This window comes from Belonocnema kinseyi, chromosome 9 (assembly GCF_010883055.1).
Source record: "Belonocnema kinseyi isolate 2016_QV_RU_SX_M_011 chromosome 9, B_treatae_v1, whole genome shotgun sequence".
NCBI lineage: Eukaryota > Metazoa > Arthropoda > Insecta > Hymenoptera > Cynipidae > Belonocnema > Belonocnema kinseyi.
In genome coordinates, this window is record NC_046665.1 from 40,543,208 (window position 1) to 40,561,370 (window position 18,163).

At 29.3% G+C, this 18,163-nt stretch overlaps 2 protein-coding genes across 3 annotated transcripts; one reads left to right on the forward strand and one right to left on the reverse strand.

Annotated features, from left to right (window-relative positions):
- Positions 1-29: 29 nt before the first annotated feature.
- Positions 30-17,756, reverse strand: LOC117179341 (speedy protein A-like). 2 transcript variants are annotated; one of them, XM_033371022.1, is made up of 4 exons: positions 3,490-3,647; positions 1,869-2,010; positions 365-613; positions 30-266 (listed from the first exon to the last, which is right to left on the reverse strand). In XM_033371022.1, the coding sequence occupies exons 1-4, from the start codon at positions 3,644-3,646 to the stop codon at positions 176-178; spliced, it is 639 nt and encodes a 212-aa protein (XP_033226913.1). In that variant the 5' UTR covers position 3,647; the 3' UTR covers positions 30-175. The 2 variants fall into 2 exon arrangements, with proteins under 2 accessions (XP_033226913.1, XP_033226914.1); XM_033371023.1 differs by lacking the exon at positions 3,490-3,647 and adding an exon at positions 17,643-17,756 and having other exon boundaries at positions 31-266.
- LOC117179340 (E3 ubiquitin-protein ligase synoviolin A-like) lies at positions 4,152-16,435 on the forward strand. The gene is made up of 8 exons (XM_033371021.1): positions 4,152-4,377; positions 5,388-5,480; positions 5,865-6,017; positions 6,113-6,403; positions 12,109-12,323; positions 12,419-12,636; positions 12,727-13,081; positions 14,786-16,435. The coding sequence occupies exons 1-8, from the start codon at positions 4,249-4,251 to the stop codon at positions 15,093-15,095; spliced, it is 1,764 nt and encodes a 587-aa protein (XP_033226912.1). The 5' UTR covers positions 4,152-4,248; the 3' UTR covers positions 15,096-16,435.
- Positions 17,757-18,163: the final 407 nt, after the last annotated feature.

Sequence of the window (18,163 nt, forward strand, 5' to 3'; positions counted from 1 at the left end):
AACAATCATTTTATTTGAATTTCACAGCTTTCAGATTTTCTTTTTTAAACTAATGTCGAGAAAATTAGGGGGAAAAATACATTTTAACAGGAGTTAACAAATGTTACATTAGAATCTATGTTTTTTTAGACTTTTGACAAACTTAATTCTATGTGCTTTACAATACTTATAATCACTATGAGTTACGAGTTGACAGTTTAGAATCCATGGTGGGTGACTCGAGGAAAAAATCTGTTTGAAGACACCTGGGGCACATATTTCTCTTCCTGAAAAGGGAACATTATTATTTGTTGTAATTTAAACTATTTTAAAAAGAAAACAGTGAAAAGTAAAACAGAAATTATATATGGGGAATAATAATTACCTCGAATATACGCTTATAGCTCCAGAATGATTAGTGTGCCTCAGTCTTCTCCAAACACTGTGATTCGGATTAATTCTTCGTATTATGGATTCACAACACTTTCGGGATATTGAGCCACGATATCCAATTCTTTGAAAAACTCGGTTTCTTTCATCCAAAATATAAGAAGTTGCATCGTTTGCGTTCAACCACCTTTGCAATTGACTGTGGAGATTATCATCGTCCTCTTCCATATCCAGAGCCAAATGGCTGGAAAACAAAAAATTATATTTTGCACGGATATAAAAAAATATTAAATAAGGAGTTTATTGTATTTAGTGAATTAGTAGTTTTCTTATTTTGTTGTGTTCAGTCTTTCGAATTGTTTACGAATCGTAGAAATTTGTAGAGAAATAAAATCTGCCCAAGTTTTATACATTTTCCATTTAAAGAATTGTAAAATGTAGCTATAAAGAATGAAAAAATTAGCATAGTTTGAAATCTACAATTTTGAATGAAAAACCTTTTCAATTGACGAAATGTGGATGTAAATTATAATGATTTGTAAGCATGAACTATACATTAAGAATGAACAATTTTATGATCATTAATTTTACAAAACGGTTCGGAATCAGATCAAAATTGAGGAATTTCCAGATTTTAACGTTAAAAATTAAACTGATTCAATTAGAAATGATTAGTACCTAAACAAATGTAAACGCCCTATCGAAACATTATAAACTATTTTCAATTTTAAAGTAACTTCAGAATAATATATCCATAATTAAAGACTTTTATTAAAATAAAAATATTGTTTGAGTCTAAAATTAGAAAATTAAGAATGTTTGATTTAAAAACAATAACAATTGCTTATTATTGATAAATATTTGATTGTTCATGTAAAATCAGTTACCATTTTATTTTTTCTAAGTGAAAAACTGTGATTTGCGAGTAAAATTGTTGAATTTCAATGCAAAATACATTTTTTTTTAATTTAGAAAAATGGAAACAAATATTCAAAACATTTAAAGGCTTTTTAACAATTATGGAAGGCTTCAAAAATATAATGACCATTTTCTTAAGATTAGTAGAAAAATATAAATGACTTAATTTTGAAAAATTAATTTTAAGAAATTATTTAAGAAGATGTAAAAAATGAATCTGGAGTATTTTAAGAAAATATTTTTAATTTTGCAAGATTAAAACTTGTTTGCCAAGAATTCGAATAATTTTAAACAATGTTTAGAAGTTCGGAACAAATTTCAAAATTAATTTAAAAATCGAATAAATGTAAAAGAACATGTGGATGTTTCAAGATTTTGAAATAAAATGTTAAAGTTTTTCGAGGACTTGAAATCTATTTAAAATGAAATTAAGTTTTAATTTAAGAAGTTTTCAGTTTATAAGAACAATGTAACCGTTCAATTTTTAATATTTCAAGCTTAAAATTGCTTAAAATTAAAATGGCCAGTCTGATATTCTCTAATGAGTAAATCCAAAAAATCAGAGAAACTTGTATACTTACAGAGCCGCGAGAAAATTGAGTGGAGTATATTCTTCCACTTCAAAGTCTGCTCTTATAAAGTAGATAAAAACCATCGCTATCAGATAATTATCTGCGATACGGCAACATTTGTCGTACTTAAAGAATTGCGCAAGATCTTCATCTGGAAAAATAAATGCAATCCATTTTTTTATTTAAGAAACTATAATACATATTTCTGAGAAATTTCTTGGGAATTTAAATTTTCATCAGGCGATTTTGATTATTTTTCCTAAATATACAATTCTGAAAATTGTGTAATTTTTAAAAATCCTATACCTAAAATATTTTCTTTTGTATTTTTTATCTTAACATTTGTTCTGGCATGTCAATATGACATTTTGCTATTATACCTTATTTTAAAATCTTATGAAACTGTTATGAAATTTGGCACTAGATTAAAATGATTTAATTTTTTTAATCGTAATGGAACATTAAGAAATTAATTGGGTTAACTACTTAGTTTTAAGACTAATTTAAGAATGCTTTAACTTTTTTTTAAATAATTAAAATTTAGAAGTTCAAAATATTTTCATTTCACAATTTTGAACAATTAATGTGAGAGTAACTTTTTGTTTGTACAGAAAACTCATGATTTATTTTAGAAAACTCTATCCAATTTGAATCTGAAATCATTCAATTTCGAACGCTTTAAATTGTCAATGATACAATATCAAGTCCTTTCGAATGAAATTGTCCATTCCACAAAATTTTTGCCTGCAATTTTTCAATTTTCAGAGCTTCTAAAATAAGATTTTCCAGTTTCAAAAACTTTTAAATTCAAATTATTCAATTTAAAACGCTTTCATTTCGAAATAATACAAGTTCAATTCCTTTTCATCCCATTCGAAATATTGTCCTCTAATCGAAATTTTATCTAATCTAAAATTGCTTGGTTTTGGAAATTTTCAATTCAAAATCGTTGGATATACTTCTTTAAATTTAAAACTTTTTCGATTTGAATTATTACTTTTTTAATTGTCCTAACAATTTTTTAAACTCTTAATATTTAGAAATGTGTTTAATAACACATTTTGTAATTATTTATATTTTTTATCTTAGGAAACAAAAATTCAGAGACGTGAAAGCGTCCTTTGCGCACTCGTGCATTCGTTGATAGTTTTTGCAATCGAGTTGTAAGTATAAAGTAACTAAATTTAATTTAAAAGTAGTTAATAATATTATACTTAATTTCAGTTCACTAAATAATTTTTACTCTTAGTTTGCTTCAATGAATCGGTAATTCTTGATGTAAAATTTCTTGTATCTTCTTCCTTTTTTATAGCTTGAGAAATTAAAAAAATGTTTTTTTCAAATTTAGGTTATGATTGATTGATTTAAATTATTTAAACAAAAATATTATTACAAACGTTAAACAATGATGATATATATTAATTTTCCTCATTCCCGCATTCCCTTGCTCAAATTCTGTTTAAAAATAAATATTTAAATACTTAAAAAAAGATTAATAGTAAATAAAATAAATTAATATTGCAGATATTTGCAGGTCTAAACTTGCTCAAGAGAAATGGCAGAATCAGTCTACATTTTCAAATTCCGCAATTCGTGGAAAGTAAAGCGACAAACAAAGATGATTTATTACCTATTATCTTGAAAAAGTTCTCCACCTGCCATGGTTTAATATTAAGGACATTCTTTTTGAGCCCCGAATCATCAATTAAGCAGGATTTAAAATTAAAATTGCGATTCATTTTTCCCAAAACGCCACTGACGGCTTTGAAGACAAAATTGAGGCTCATTTATTTTAAATAAAAAACTGTCAACCAACAAGGTTATTTGAGCAATAAACGAAAATGAGGTTTTTTTTGACTATTTTAAGTGAAGTAGCAACCTATGTAACTCAATTAACTCTCACCAAAAAAAAAATAATCCCGATACTTTTCCACTTTTCAAAAAAGAGTGAAGATGCTCCCAAGCTCTGCGCATGTGCAACAACCGCAAATTTTTCTTAACCAATCACGTTGCACCGTTTGTCCTTTATGAGAAATTTAAAAAAACTGACGGTTCGAGAAACATTCGATTTTTAATAATTCCAATTGATTTTGGTCAAATTTATGAAAAATCAAGCTGAATTTTATTAATTTGCTCTTGATTGATTGTTATTGCTTAACTTTATTCATAAAAATACCTTTTATGAGTATTTTTTTACAAGTTTGTTAAAAATGATGATATCACGCGCGAATCAGCCAGACGACACGTATGTGTCATGTAGTTCAAAAATTGTCCACTCATAGCAGCGCTGATTTGCAGTTGTCAAAACGTAAATTTTCGGTGTGATAAGTGTCAAGAAAATAATTTTAAAAAGCAGCCTCTCGGCTGGAAAAAAATCTCTACAAAGAAGATGAGGGCGGCAGGCATTATGCTGATCAGCATCGCTCTTACGAGCGCTGTTATCGGCAATGCTTATTATCAAAAGAAACAATTTTATCCCTCCGTGGTCTACATAACCAAGTCCAATCCCAGTATGGCTGTAAGTTTTTCTTGATTTTCTCATAGCTTTACCTCCTTGACCTCTTTTTGAATGTTACCACTCGATTTTTCAAGATTTCTTTTTTTATTATGTATCATGTTTTTATGTATGATTCCTAAAGTTTAGGGGTAGATCGCGATCAAAATTTGTTCATCTCAACCATATTCTAGTGTTTTGTCCGTTTCGTACGAAGAAAAGAGATACCAAAATGTTTTTATTCTTAATCATGTTTACATCTCCAAGTTCGAAATACGTGTCTATACAAACTATAGAGAAATCGGAAGTACTTTGGGGATTTTTTTGTAGATTTATTACGTTTCGGTGAGCAATAATGGCTATCTTCAATATAGTTAAAAAAGCTGTAATATTATTTTGTAATCGGAATAAATGGTTTTTTTTTAACGTTGACGCCTTTGGAGAACTTGCTTTTATCGACTTATCTGGAAATCTACGTGTATAGTGTTATGTCAAATATTTTCTGTGAAGTTGTATATTTTAATTTGCTTTTTTTTTTGCTTTGTCGTGAAAGATCGATTTTTTTGTATTAGAGTGTATTGTGAAATTTTTTATAAATTGAAAACATTCTTAATTTCCAAATTTTAATTCTTTAGTCATTTAAAGAGTTTTTTTTGAACTTTAAAATAATTTTATTGAATCTGTAAGCTTGTAAAGCAATCCAATTTAGAGTTTTAACTTGTTTTCTCATATAATTAACATGATAATTATATATATATATATATATATATATATAATAAATTATGAACAGTGTTATTTAAAAACCATAAAATTAAGTACTAAATTATCTTACAGTTTATTTTTTCAATCCATGTTATGGATAGCGTTTATCATCATCTTTAAAAAAGTTAAAATGGCGGCGGTTTTACATAAAATATTTAAATCTATTTTCTCGGAAAAAACCGCACGTATATGTTTTGCCAATCTTTTGTTGAATTTGTACTTTCATAATGAAGACATCCACGTAATACATGCTACATATATATATCTTGCAGGTGATTTATGTACAAGGATTGATACTCGTGTTTATGATGAACACATTTTTAAGAAAAATATTTTTCGGAAACTTAAGGGCAGCTGAACTCGAAGTATGTAAACCAATTTTCTATTTAAAAATTATTTATTTTAGTTGCTTAAATTCTAGAGACCAGAAAACAAATATTCTTAAAATTTTCTGCGGCACAGAATATGTGTATTGAAAAAGAACAGTATTGTTTTATAAATCTACTTTAAAAAGAAAGAAAAAACTATTCCCTTTAAATCTCAATTTTCATCAACTAAAAAACCAATTAAAATAGAAACATTTAGAAAATTGATTGCAAATTAAAAAACTAATTTTAGTACATATGTACAGTAACTACAAAGAGAACTTGAAAATACATATTGGACCTCTTTGATTCAGCAATTGCTAAAACGTCTAACTCGTAATGTAAGGTTTTCCTAAATCCTTAATTTAAAAAAAATACTTTCAGCATTTGGTCGAAAAAGTTTGGTACGCCGTGACGGAAACGTGTCTAGCATTTACAGTGTTCAGAGACGATTTCAGTCCGAAATTCGTCGCCTTATTCACGCTCTTACTATTTCTCAAGTCTTTCCATTGGCTTGCTGAAGATCGTGTCGATTACGTAAGTATCTTTTCTCCCCTGAATAAGTGAACACTTTTCCTAAGCAAATGCTAGTTGTTCTGACACGTATCCTTAATTCCCGTTTTTTGTTCCAGATGGAAAGAAGTCCCATAATAACATGGTTATTCCACCTTCGAGTGGGGACATTGCTAGCCCTTTTGTTTATAATAAACGTTACGATGTTTCAATACGCCTATAGTTCGACGGTTGCAAAAGGCGCCTCGGTACAACTTGTTTTTGGTTTTGAGTACGCGGTATTATTAACCGTTGTTCTAAATATTACGATTAAATATATTTTGCACACGATCGATCTGCAAAGCGAGAACCCTTGGGACAACAAACCAGTCTTCCTTTTGTATACGGAGCTCATCATTGGACTGATGAAGGTAAAATATCAAAACTGAATTATCGTTACAACTGAAAATAAACTTTGTTCAATTTCTGTAATTAGTAACTTGCTTTTTTCGTACTTTAAAGTTTCTTTCAAACTTCTCATTCCTGATTTATAGGCAGACGTGTTTCAAATGTGTGTTTAAATTGAACAGAGATCAGACTACCTGCAAGGTCATAAATTAAAATACTTGAAAAAAAATTTCACTTTTTTTATTTATATAATTTTTTATCGAAGTTTAGCTTTTTCCATCCTATATTTATGTATTTGTTCACATTTTTTAAGATCAATAATTTGACTTGTGAATTGGAGAAATGGAGTAGCACGTGTTGCTATGGTAATAACAACATTTATCTGCAATCTTCAGAAAAGCTGCTTCTTAAAGTTCTAACTTGAAAAACGTTTAAAATCTGTCCAATCTAAAGGATTCGAGTTTTCTTAAAGTTTGAGCGCTTTATTAAATATTTTAAATGATCGAATCGATCAAATCTGAAGGCATTAAGTTGTGTAAGTCATTCAAATTTAATTCTTTATGGGTTTCAAATAAGAATTTAAACGTTTTATGCGTTGGTGTTTGAAAATAATTAAATACTAAAGTAATATGGAAAAATAAAATTGAATCTATAAGTCGTTTTTTTTTTAAGGAAATGAGGCCATACGTATTTTTCCAATTTGCGAAAAAAATGTCTACGAAGTTATGCGTATTTGTATTGTCTTTTTTTTCGGTATCAGACTTGCAATTGGGATCTTCATAATAAATTCGGCAGCCTTCATGATGCGTTGACAAATTTTATGATTTTTAAAAACAAATTTAATAAAAAAATTCATTATTCGGGCATCTGTGGACGGAGACAAATTCGTTTTTTTTCGATTTCAGTCTTTTTAATTGGGAAGTTCATGATGATTACAGCAAAATTCATAATTGTTTGATCAATTAAAAAATTTTTTAAACAAATTTAATAAACAAATGCATTCGAGCATCTGTCGATGGAAATTTTTTTTCGATATCCTAATTAAAACTGTTGACATTAAAAAAAAACGAATTTTTCTGTCGACAAATGCCTGGTTAATGCATTTGTTCATCAAATTTGTTTAAAGAAATAATAAAATTTATCAAATTATTATGAATGTTGCTGAAATTCCCATCAAGTTCCCAACTGAAAAGACTGCCATTGAAAAAAACAAATTTTTCTGTTGACAAATGCCCCAATAATGCATTTGTTTAAAAAATTATAAGATTAATCAAAAAATCATGAATTTTGATAAAATTATCGTAAATTTCCAAATTAAAAAAATGAACCTAGAAAAAAACGAATATTTCTGTCGAAACATGTTTGATTACTGCCTTTGTACATTAAATTTGTTTATAATATGAACAATTATAATCAGAAGAGAAATTTTTTCATATAATATTGTTTCGATTTCAGTTTCTTGCAACATAACTTGAAAAAACGTTGATTTATGGAAAATCGATCAAAAAAATTTTTTAACAAATAATTTGTTGATAACAATTTTTGTTTGTATATTGTCTAATATTTGAATATCTTTAACTAATGCTATTTTATGCCACTTAAGCGATTTCAACCATTTTCCTGTTATTGACGAGCACCAGGAACGTTAAATATAAAAAGACCATTTTTTCGTCATAGTTATTTATTTATAAAAAATTTTAAAACCTAATTCAAAAATCAGACTAGACAACTCTCTTAGAAATCTTACTAGCTTTTTTCCCATTTTTTCTTTTGTCCGAAACCAAAAACCTTTTTTTTTTTAGAATAATCTTCTAAGGCATTAAAAAATAAACATTTTTCCTCTCCCGACTTTTTTTCATATCGTGCGTTATTTGGCTTGAAATGTTAATTTTCGTGTATTTTTTGACATTTTGTAAATGCTATAACTTTGGTAAATTTTGGGTTTTAAAAGAAGTCATTAGGATACATTGTTCTTCTAATTGAATACTATGAATATCCGTACAGACAATTTTTGAATTTTGGAAAAAAGTGGTCTCAAAAATTTTCAAAATACGCTCACTTTTTGAATTTTCACCCAAAATGGCTGGCTAGCGAATTTGACCTTTATTTTAGGACACTAAAAGAGTATAGCAAAGGCCAATGCAATCTTTCAATTCTTTCGAAAGTTATCATGCTATCAAAAGCTAAAAATCTACAATCACACAGACACATTCGTAAAAACCTGTTTTTCGGATTCAGGGGGTCTCAAAACGTGGACATTTGACAAAAACAGGGGTGGGGGTCAAATTTTACACAAATCTAATACCTTCTCTTGATTAGAATGTAAAAATTAATTGATTTGTCATGAATAATGTTTTGGTAATTCTGTTTTTTGCTCGAATCATGAAGGATAGAATTAAGAACATTACAAAAAAAGTAAATTTTTTGAAAACCCACACAAGAGACGAATAAGAATATTCAAAAACATAAGTTGTGATGAGAATGTGCCCACGCAGAGGGCGGATTTTTGATTGTTAATATAGTTTTTCACGATTAATACACAAAATACGCATGCTATCCAAAAGTGATTTTATAACAAGTTTGTAGATCTTTTCAAAATGCACAATTTTTGTCAAGCCATCTTTTCACCTATTTTTCATAGTTTAACCGCAATATGTAATTTTTGATTTTCCATTATTGTTTTATGCTCTCAAAATTTGAATTTTCAATTTTTCAAGAAAATTCAAAAAGTTGTTATAATAATCTTGTAGGGCACTGGAAAAGATACATTTTTTTCTTTTGACTTTTTTCCATATCGTGCGTTGTTTGGCTTAAAATGTTGATTTTCGTGTGTTTTTTTAAATGTTATAAATGCTATAACACTGATAAATTTTTGTTTTATAAAAAAAGTCATTAGGATAAATTGTTCGTTTGATTGAATACTATGAATATCCGTACAGACAATTTTTGAATTTTGAAAAAGTGGTCTTAAAAATTTTCAAAATACGCTGACTTTTTGAATTTTCACCCAAATTGGCTGGCTAACGAACTTGACCGTTATTTTAGGACGCTCAAAGATTATACCAAAAGCCAATGAAATCTTTCAATTCTTTCGAAAGTTATCGTGCTAAAAAACTAAAAATCTGCAGACACACACGCATACACAGGCAGACCCATTGGTGAAAACCTGTTTTTCGGATTCAGGGGGTCTCAAAACGTGGACATTTGACCAAAACGGGGGGGGGGGGGGGGGGGGGGGGGGGCAAATTTCACACAAATCTAATGCCTTCTCTTAATGAGAATGTAAAAAAGATTAATTATTGAATATTTAACAATATTTCAATTTTTATTTAAGACAAGTAAATTGAAACCAAATATTTAAAAGTGAAGAATCTTTGACTGAATTGTTTGACATAGAAAACCTGGAATCGTTAAAATTTCGAAAAATGCTTAATTTGTAAAAGAAATTTTTTAATTTTGATGTATAATTTACAAATAAACATTTGTAGAAAAAATGGGAGTAATTTTAAGAGATATTTAGGAGTTTTAAAAAGATAAAAAAATTATCATGCAAATTTTTAGAAAGTTTTCTTAAAATCTTCTAGAATCTTTTTTGAAAATTTTGTTTAAATCTTTGAAAAACTATTTAAATATACTTTTAAAATAATTTTTTAAAATGAAAAATTATTTTTTATTTTCCCAGGAATCTTAAGAAAATGTTTTTATTCTTTTGAAGCCTTTCACAATTCTTGAAAAGAATCTAATTTTTTTGTTTAAAATCTGCGAAAATCTACATTTTGTTTTATATTAGGCTATCATTTCAAGTTCTACATTAAGTTTGAATCTTTTCAAAACTTCTACATATCTCTTAAAATTACTCAAATTTCGCCTACAAATAGTAAATGTTCAATTTTTATTTATACATCCAAATTGTAAAGAAATTTTCTAAAATTTGCAGGATTTTCTGAAAATTGTAGAAAAAATTCAATTCATTTTGACAGGCATTTAGAAGTTCTGAAAAAATTCAAAAATAATTTTTTATTAAAAACAAATTTAAAACAACTTTAGATTTCTCAAGATTTTGAAATAAAATTTTGAAGCTTTCCAAGGATGTTTTAACTATTTAAAAAGAAAATAATTGAATTTCTAATTTAAGAAGTGTTCAGTTAAAAAATTTTCAATTTTTCAATATTTATTGTTTCTAGCTTAAAATTCCTTAAAATTATATAATTTTGAAATTTTCAAATTTCATCGATTGATTTTTTAATTTAGAGCATTGAAAATGATAACGTGGATTTATATTTTTTTATATTGAAAAATGTTAGTACCTTAAATTTTTTACGCTTAAATTATTGAGCATTTGAATACAAACATTTTTACGTAAAAACTTTTAAATTTAAATTTTAAAAGTTCAAAATTTAACAGTTCCACTTTGAGTTTTTTTATTACATAATTTTTTTTTATTACCAGTTTTTATTACCTAAATTGGAAAATTTTTTAGCTCTAGTGTTCCATTTTTTAAATTTCATTGACCATGAAAAATGTTTTCGAACCGGGAAAAAATGCGTGAAATGGCCGGGAATTTATTTCGTCGATGAAAACGGCCACCACCCTGTTTTGGCAAAAAATATAAGTGCAGTTTTTTGAGATGATATCTCAGTTTAGTCAAAATTTATAGAGGCTTAAAGAAGAATGTGTGTTAAAAAAACACACACAATTCCAATACGCAATACTCGGTAGAAATTTTTTTTTTCGCTAATCGGAAAAAATTCTTATGGTATAATTTCCTCTAATAGAGAACATATTTCGTTCCTGAGAGATACTTTACATTTTTAAATCATAACAATTGGGACTTTCGAATTCAGAATCTTATAAAACTGTGTATGAAAGAATTGATTGAATCCATCTGTTTTCAAGGTTTTTAATTTTTTGAAACGTTTAGCTTTAAACGTTCAATTATAAAATTTGAGTCAAAATTGTGTGGCTATTTTAGAAGAACTTTCAATTTCTGAAGAACTGAATTTCAATTTTGAGACCATTCAATTTTTTGATTTTTCAAGTTTATTTTAATGTTACACTTCTCAAGTTTTTTTGTTCATTTTAAAATTTGTATTGAAAATATTTGTATTTCTAAAGGCTGAAATTTGGAAGTGTTTCAAAATTAAAAGAATTCAAACTTTTAACTTGGAACGTTTAAACTTGTTATCTTTATAATAATAAAATATTCTATTTAAAGGTTTTTAAATCATAGAAATTAAGCATGTTACATTCAAAAACAAACAAATTTTCACCGTTTTTAAGTTTTTGAAACAGTTATTTTGTAAGGCTTTGGAATAACTGTATATCAGGTAGATAGATTTTAAAAGTGTGAGGGCTTCTGCAAAATTATAAAAATTTGTCTTTTTAATCAAATTTTTAATAATAAACTGTCCACATTGTTTATTATTAAAAGTATTGCAATGTGTGAAAAATTCAAAACTCGATTGAATTTATCGAAATGTCTCGATGTCCCGAAATTCGGAAAAAGAGTCAAATACTTTTCATTAGCTTGGCTAGTCGTCTCGAATTTGCAGTACAACTAGTTCATCTCCCTTTCCAACTCCTTCATTTATTCGAGACGACTAGACACAGTCTAAATTTAAATTTTTGTCTAAACTCAAAATTAAAAATATATTGATGACGTCAAAATATTTTCAAATTCCGTTTCTGCATAGAAAAAATAATTGTGCCATTTTATAAACTCTTCCAGGTGATATTATACGTAGGCTTTGTCACAATCATGGTTCGAATATACACCCTTCCTCTATTCGCTTTTCGACCAATGTATTACACCATGCGAAACTTTAAAAAAGCTTTCCACGACATTGTTATGTCTCGAAGAGCGATAAGAAATATGAACACACTCTATCCAGATGCGACACCCGAGGAATTAGCAGCCGCTGACAACGTTTGCATCATTTGTCGGCGAGTTTTATTATCCACATTAATTTACTCTCATTCGTCATTGACAATATTTAATACGATCGTGATAAAACACATTTTAATTTTTTTCTTTATAGTGAGGAAATGGTATCTGCGAGTAAGAAACTACCCTGCAACCACATATTCCACACAGCCTGTTTGCGATCTTGGTTTCAACGCCAGCAAACTTGTCCGACTTGTCGTCTAAATATTTTGAGACCTACAACGACTCGAAGAGAAACGAGACCGCCGAATCAACCCCAAGGGCCTGTTGCGGCTCCTCAACCTTTTCCTGCTCCTGGTGTCGGTCAAAATGGTAATAATTGGAGGAAAATTAGATATACTTTTATCATGACGTTTCTTCTTTCACTAACTTGTTTCAATGCTTTTCCTTGTTCAATTTCAGCTCAAGGATTCCAGCTACCAGCCTTCTGGGCGAATTTGCAGCCACCAGGAGTCACTGCTCCTCCACAAGGGCAAAACAATAACGCAAACGTGCAATTCCCATTGCTTCAGCCACTTGGAACTGGAGTTCCACTTTTTGCACCGCCCTTTCCGCCTATGATACCTTTGCCCCCAGTTCCAACGCCTCCGCCTAATTTGACTACTTTAAGCGAAGAGGAGTTGCGAGCCATGGAGGGAAATCTTCGCCAAGCCCTTGAGGCCAGGATACAAATGCTCCAAAGGGTCCAACTTTTGTTAGATGCTGCCAATGCTATGATGAGTCAGTACCAGACTGTAGCTGCAACCATAGCTACAAGGTAAGTTCCAATCATTCCAATGCAATATTTAAAAAATAATCATCAATTTCAAATACGCTCTCGACCTTAATGTAGAAAACATTGATACTTTTTAAAGTGTTCAAATGGGTGTCATATTTTTAATACAAATTCTAAAGGGAAAAAATATGTTGTATTAAGAACATGTACAAATCAATATTAAATGACTCCCATTTTATTTTTTTTCGATCATTCTGTAAAAAATTGAGATTTTTACAAACTTTTTAAGTGACTAATGTCTCTAAAATTATTCAATATTTTCGTAAGTTTCTAGATCCCATTTTAAAGGGTAAATTCTTCTTTTTTTTTTACTGTAATCATCTACACATTTTTTGTGAACTTTGCCAGATTTAGCAAATCTTTATAAACGCTAATGAAATGTAATAAATCGATATCTTACCATGTAAAACATATATATTAAAATCACTTAGCATTTGGCTTTTAAAAATAATTTTTAATATGAAACTCCTTTACTAAAGTTTCTAGAATTTTTTCTTCACGCTTAACTCTTTGATAAGCCTGTAAAGAATCACCAACGTGTTTGTTTATTTAAACGAAAAGTGTAATATTGATCCTTTAAAAATAAGCCCTAGTAAATTAAAGAATATTGAATACATTTTTTTTTTAATTGGAACCCGGAGAACATTAGAAATTTGTATGTGTCAAAATCATCTGTGTTTCAAAATATTAAAAGCAAACAGAATTTTTTATAATGATATTTTAAAGTATGGAATCCACAAAATTCATACTACACTTTTTGGAAAACTTCCATGTTAAAGACTTGAAAATTTAAAAATCTAAATTCAAAGGTATTGTGGTTTGGAAAACATCCAATACTACAGTCTTACAATTTTTAGATATCAATGAAATCTATCGAATCTGAAGTTTAATTTTTTAGAAGAATTCAAGTGGAAAGACCGAATTAGCATTAAGAGTTTAAAGTTATAGTTCGGAAAAGGGAGAACTTTTAATTTTAATGTGAAGTTTTCACATTTTAAGTTTATGAACTTTAAAAGCACTGAATTCAACGTGGTTATTCTGTATTTAGTGATCCTTAAATTGAATTTTTTCAATTAAAAAACCGTTTCATCTTGAAAGCGAAAAAACATGATACAAGACTGTAATCCTTCAATCATGCCAAAGTTTTCAGCTAAATTTTGAACGCCTGAAGTATTTCGAATTTCTTAAGAGTTTGAAAAAATTGAATTTTTATCATTCCGAAAGTTCGAATTGGAACGATAAAAAATATATAACGCTATTAAAATGGTAGTTTTTAATTCAAGAAGTAAAAATTGTATGATGTCATAAATTTGAAGAATAATTCAAAATGTTGAAAATCTGCATTAAATTTTAGATTGGACCGCTTCAAATTTTTTAAATATTGAGACTTGGGCACTTCAAATTCTGAAAACGTTCAAAATTTTGAAAATTTTGAAATTTTGTTGCTTAAATTTTACTTTGAACTTTGAACGCTTATTATTCACAAAAAAATTTAAATTGTTCAAATTTTGAATTCATTCTTTCTTCGAGTTTTTAAATTTTTAGAGTAATATGCGAATTTTAAATTTGAATTTACGGGCTCTGAAGAAAAGAAATTAATTTTTTCTGGAATTTCTTTTCTTTATCAAATTGTAAACTAGTGTTTTAAATGTTGCTTCTTAATTAATTCCCCATACATTTTTTCAGTATTCCAACACCATCATCGACAACAGCAACGCCAACAGCAACCGCAAGTGAGGTTCCTGAGGCGAGTAAAGTAGAAACTTCGAGTAAGGACCCCATGTCCTCAAATAACGTGGGAAGTCACAATTCCAAGACTGTCGCAGATTTTGCAGAAGCTAGCACCTCGGCAGAAAGTTCGGGGACACATATAAACACAAATAGTAACGACATCAGTCCATCCACATCTACAACCATCCCAGAAACCTCCGAAGAGCAGGCAACCATAAGGAGACGAAGATTGGAAAAATTCCTGGCACAGTCCGCATCAGAATAAAAGGCCCAATTGGATGGTGATATGGAAATAGGAGAAGAATACAGGAAGTACTCTTCCCTGATAGTTGTTCGTCCTGTGAAAAGTGGAGTGTCGAGATCCTCGATCATCGACTATTCTCGAAAACTTAAAAGTTTGTTTATGGACCTATGACTGCAGAGTTTATAATGGGAAAATGATTTCGTAAAAGGTTCTGTCGTATGTCAGGATGAACTCCTCTTGCTGTGTGTATGCTTGTATGTATGAAACAACTGTTTTTTATATAAGAAAGAAACTCATCTACGCGCTTATCAAAGCATAATTACTTTATTGTACATACGTAGATTTTACATTAGCTTTTTCGAGTTCCTTTTTCATGACGATGAGCAAAATGTGTTATTTGAATATCTGACAATTGAGGATATTCGCATATTCTGCTGGAATTCAGTTGTTTTTTTTTATAGGAAACAAAATATTGTCAGTGAGAGAGTCAAACTGAAAATTTAAATAACTCAAAGAATATTTAGATATAAGAAATGTAGAAATATCCCAAGAAAGCTTTAAATAGCTCTGATATGTTAAAAACAATTCAGCCCAAAATATGATTTTTTTGCAAGATTCAAGTCATTTTGTTCATCGCTCTTTCCATTTTTATTTTCGCGGCATTGACTACGTTTTTCCAATTACGTGGACATCTATGAAACCCTGTTTGCAATGTAAACAAAGCTACTGCCTCAGGTGAACTGTCCACGTAGATTTACACTTTATTTCTTAATTTTCCAATAATTACTAATAATAATTTAATACTAACTGTAAATTCACGTTTATTTCCACGTGAAATTCTCTGACCACGTGGAATTACACACGGAAATTTGAAACCTTCCACGTGGACTCCCATGTGGATTTCCACGTGGTTAGATGAATTCACGCACTTGGATATTTTCACCTGGGCGCCGCTCGTCTGAGAGGACTGTAAAAAGGAAATTCGTACTATTGTACAAATATTAAATATTACGGTTTGCATTCGATTACCTACCAAAAAGGATCGATTTTGCCCACATCAAGGATGACGGCACTAATATATTATTATTGTTGTTGCAAACAGCGTGCTATCGTGACTGTAGAGTCGAATTCATGTATTTCTTATTGAGTCAAACAGAAAAATTAATGTTTTAAAATGTTTTTTTGCTATATGTGCATTGAAAAGTGTACATGATTTCGACTGTACAATAACTTTTTTTAAGTGATACTCGACGTCTACAATAAACTTGTTTGTCTATTTCATTTTCTTTTCGTTTTATGAGTTGCAATTTTTGTTTCGAGCGCGGACTGGTTTGTGACAAATAAATATTTATTTGTTGAAATTCGATAGTTTTACAAATTCCATTTCCCGCTACCTAACCTTTTGATTTTGATTGACAAAATGTTCATAAAGAGTTGAAATTATAGTTATCAAAAATCCAGTTTAAGATTAATTTATAATTGATAAAAGTCTATAATACTGGTGAAAGAACTAAAGTTTCGGGAAATTTGCAGGAAAACCTGAGTCATGGAATTCTGAAAATATGGCTGGAAATGTGTTATTCGCACCTATTTCAAAACCTTATAGTAATTATTTTATTTGCGAATTTATACGGAGTGACTTTCGATAATATTAATAAGAAAACCGCCTAAATATTTTGCATTGATTAAAAACTGTACAAGAAATTGTTAGTATTTATCCTGTGACCAGCTATAAAAGGTATGAAATTGAATGGAACTTACTTAATTTTTGGAAAAGTATACCTTGAATTTTTTCCAAAATTGACCTGGAAACCTGGAAAAGTTATTTCATTTTGAAAGCGGACTTTTGGCAGTCTGTGGAGCAACCCCGAATATAAATTTAATTTAGGTTGAAGTAAATTTAATCAAAATGAAATATTTCAGTTTTACTTGGCTTTACCAACTTTTTACTCAGTTTTAAAAGAAAAATTATAGTACATGCAAAAAAAATAAGAATTAAAAAATAGCAAATGTTGAACAGAACGTGTTTGTTTAGGTTCTTAATTATCTGTAAATGAAACATTGTTTTTCTCCTTTTCATATATAGTTTCATTTTTTATATCAATCTTTTTTGTCATCCATACCATAAAAATTAATAATACGAACCAATCACAGGCGATTATCCCACCCTTTTCTTATAAATCTCTTTCGCTATTCGTTATCACTGCAGCAAAATGAAGGTCACCAAAAACATAAAGATAATTCGAAAATAAAAAAAAATAAAGTATTTTAATTCACTGTTTTTTTTTTTCAGTTTTTAACAAAAGAATTGTTCAAACGTCGATTATTAATTTTATTTAGAAAAAGTCAGTTTTATTAAGCAAAGGAAAGTAAACCAATCAGAGCTTAGCATTCTTCTCCTACTGGATAATTTATAATCCTGATCCAAATATATATTATTAGAGCATCGAATTTTTCTTATCACAGCCGCATCACGTTATCTCTGCGAAATCTTATCTTCACTGAATGATGAAATCTTAATCAACTGAGGGTTTATCTGGTATGGAAAGTACAGTAAACCAATATTACCACTAGAAAGTTTCCTCCAAAGACATAACCTCAATCTCATAATCTTGTACCCATCTTGTAGTCTTGTAAAAGGTTAATACTCTCAATCAACCTTCTGCTAATTTTCACTTTAGGATTAATAGAACAGCGCTCAAATTAATTGAATTCATAATTTTTAATAGCGAATTCTTCAATTTTCAAAGAAAAATGTGAGAATCAGGAACTCGGATTTAAAAAACGCGCGGCTTTTCGTAAAATAAGCGATGTGGACCCCGTGGCGCGTTGTTGTAATTTGTCTAACATGGCGGAGAGTAGTGTTGTTGCTCTTATGTGTCTACGTCAATTTTAAGCGCGATATTGAGCACACACGGGAAAGAAAGAACGATGCTGAGCTCGAGAGCTCGCAGAAAGTAGATTCATAACGGAGGCAGTCGCGTCGTGAAATTGTGTGACGTCCAGAGTGAAATTGCGATCCCCGAGTATACACACCGAGCACAGGAGAGTTCGTCTTCGCGAAGGGTCCCGTCGACAAAACCCGCACC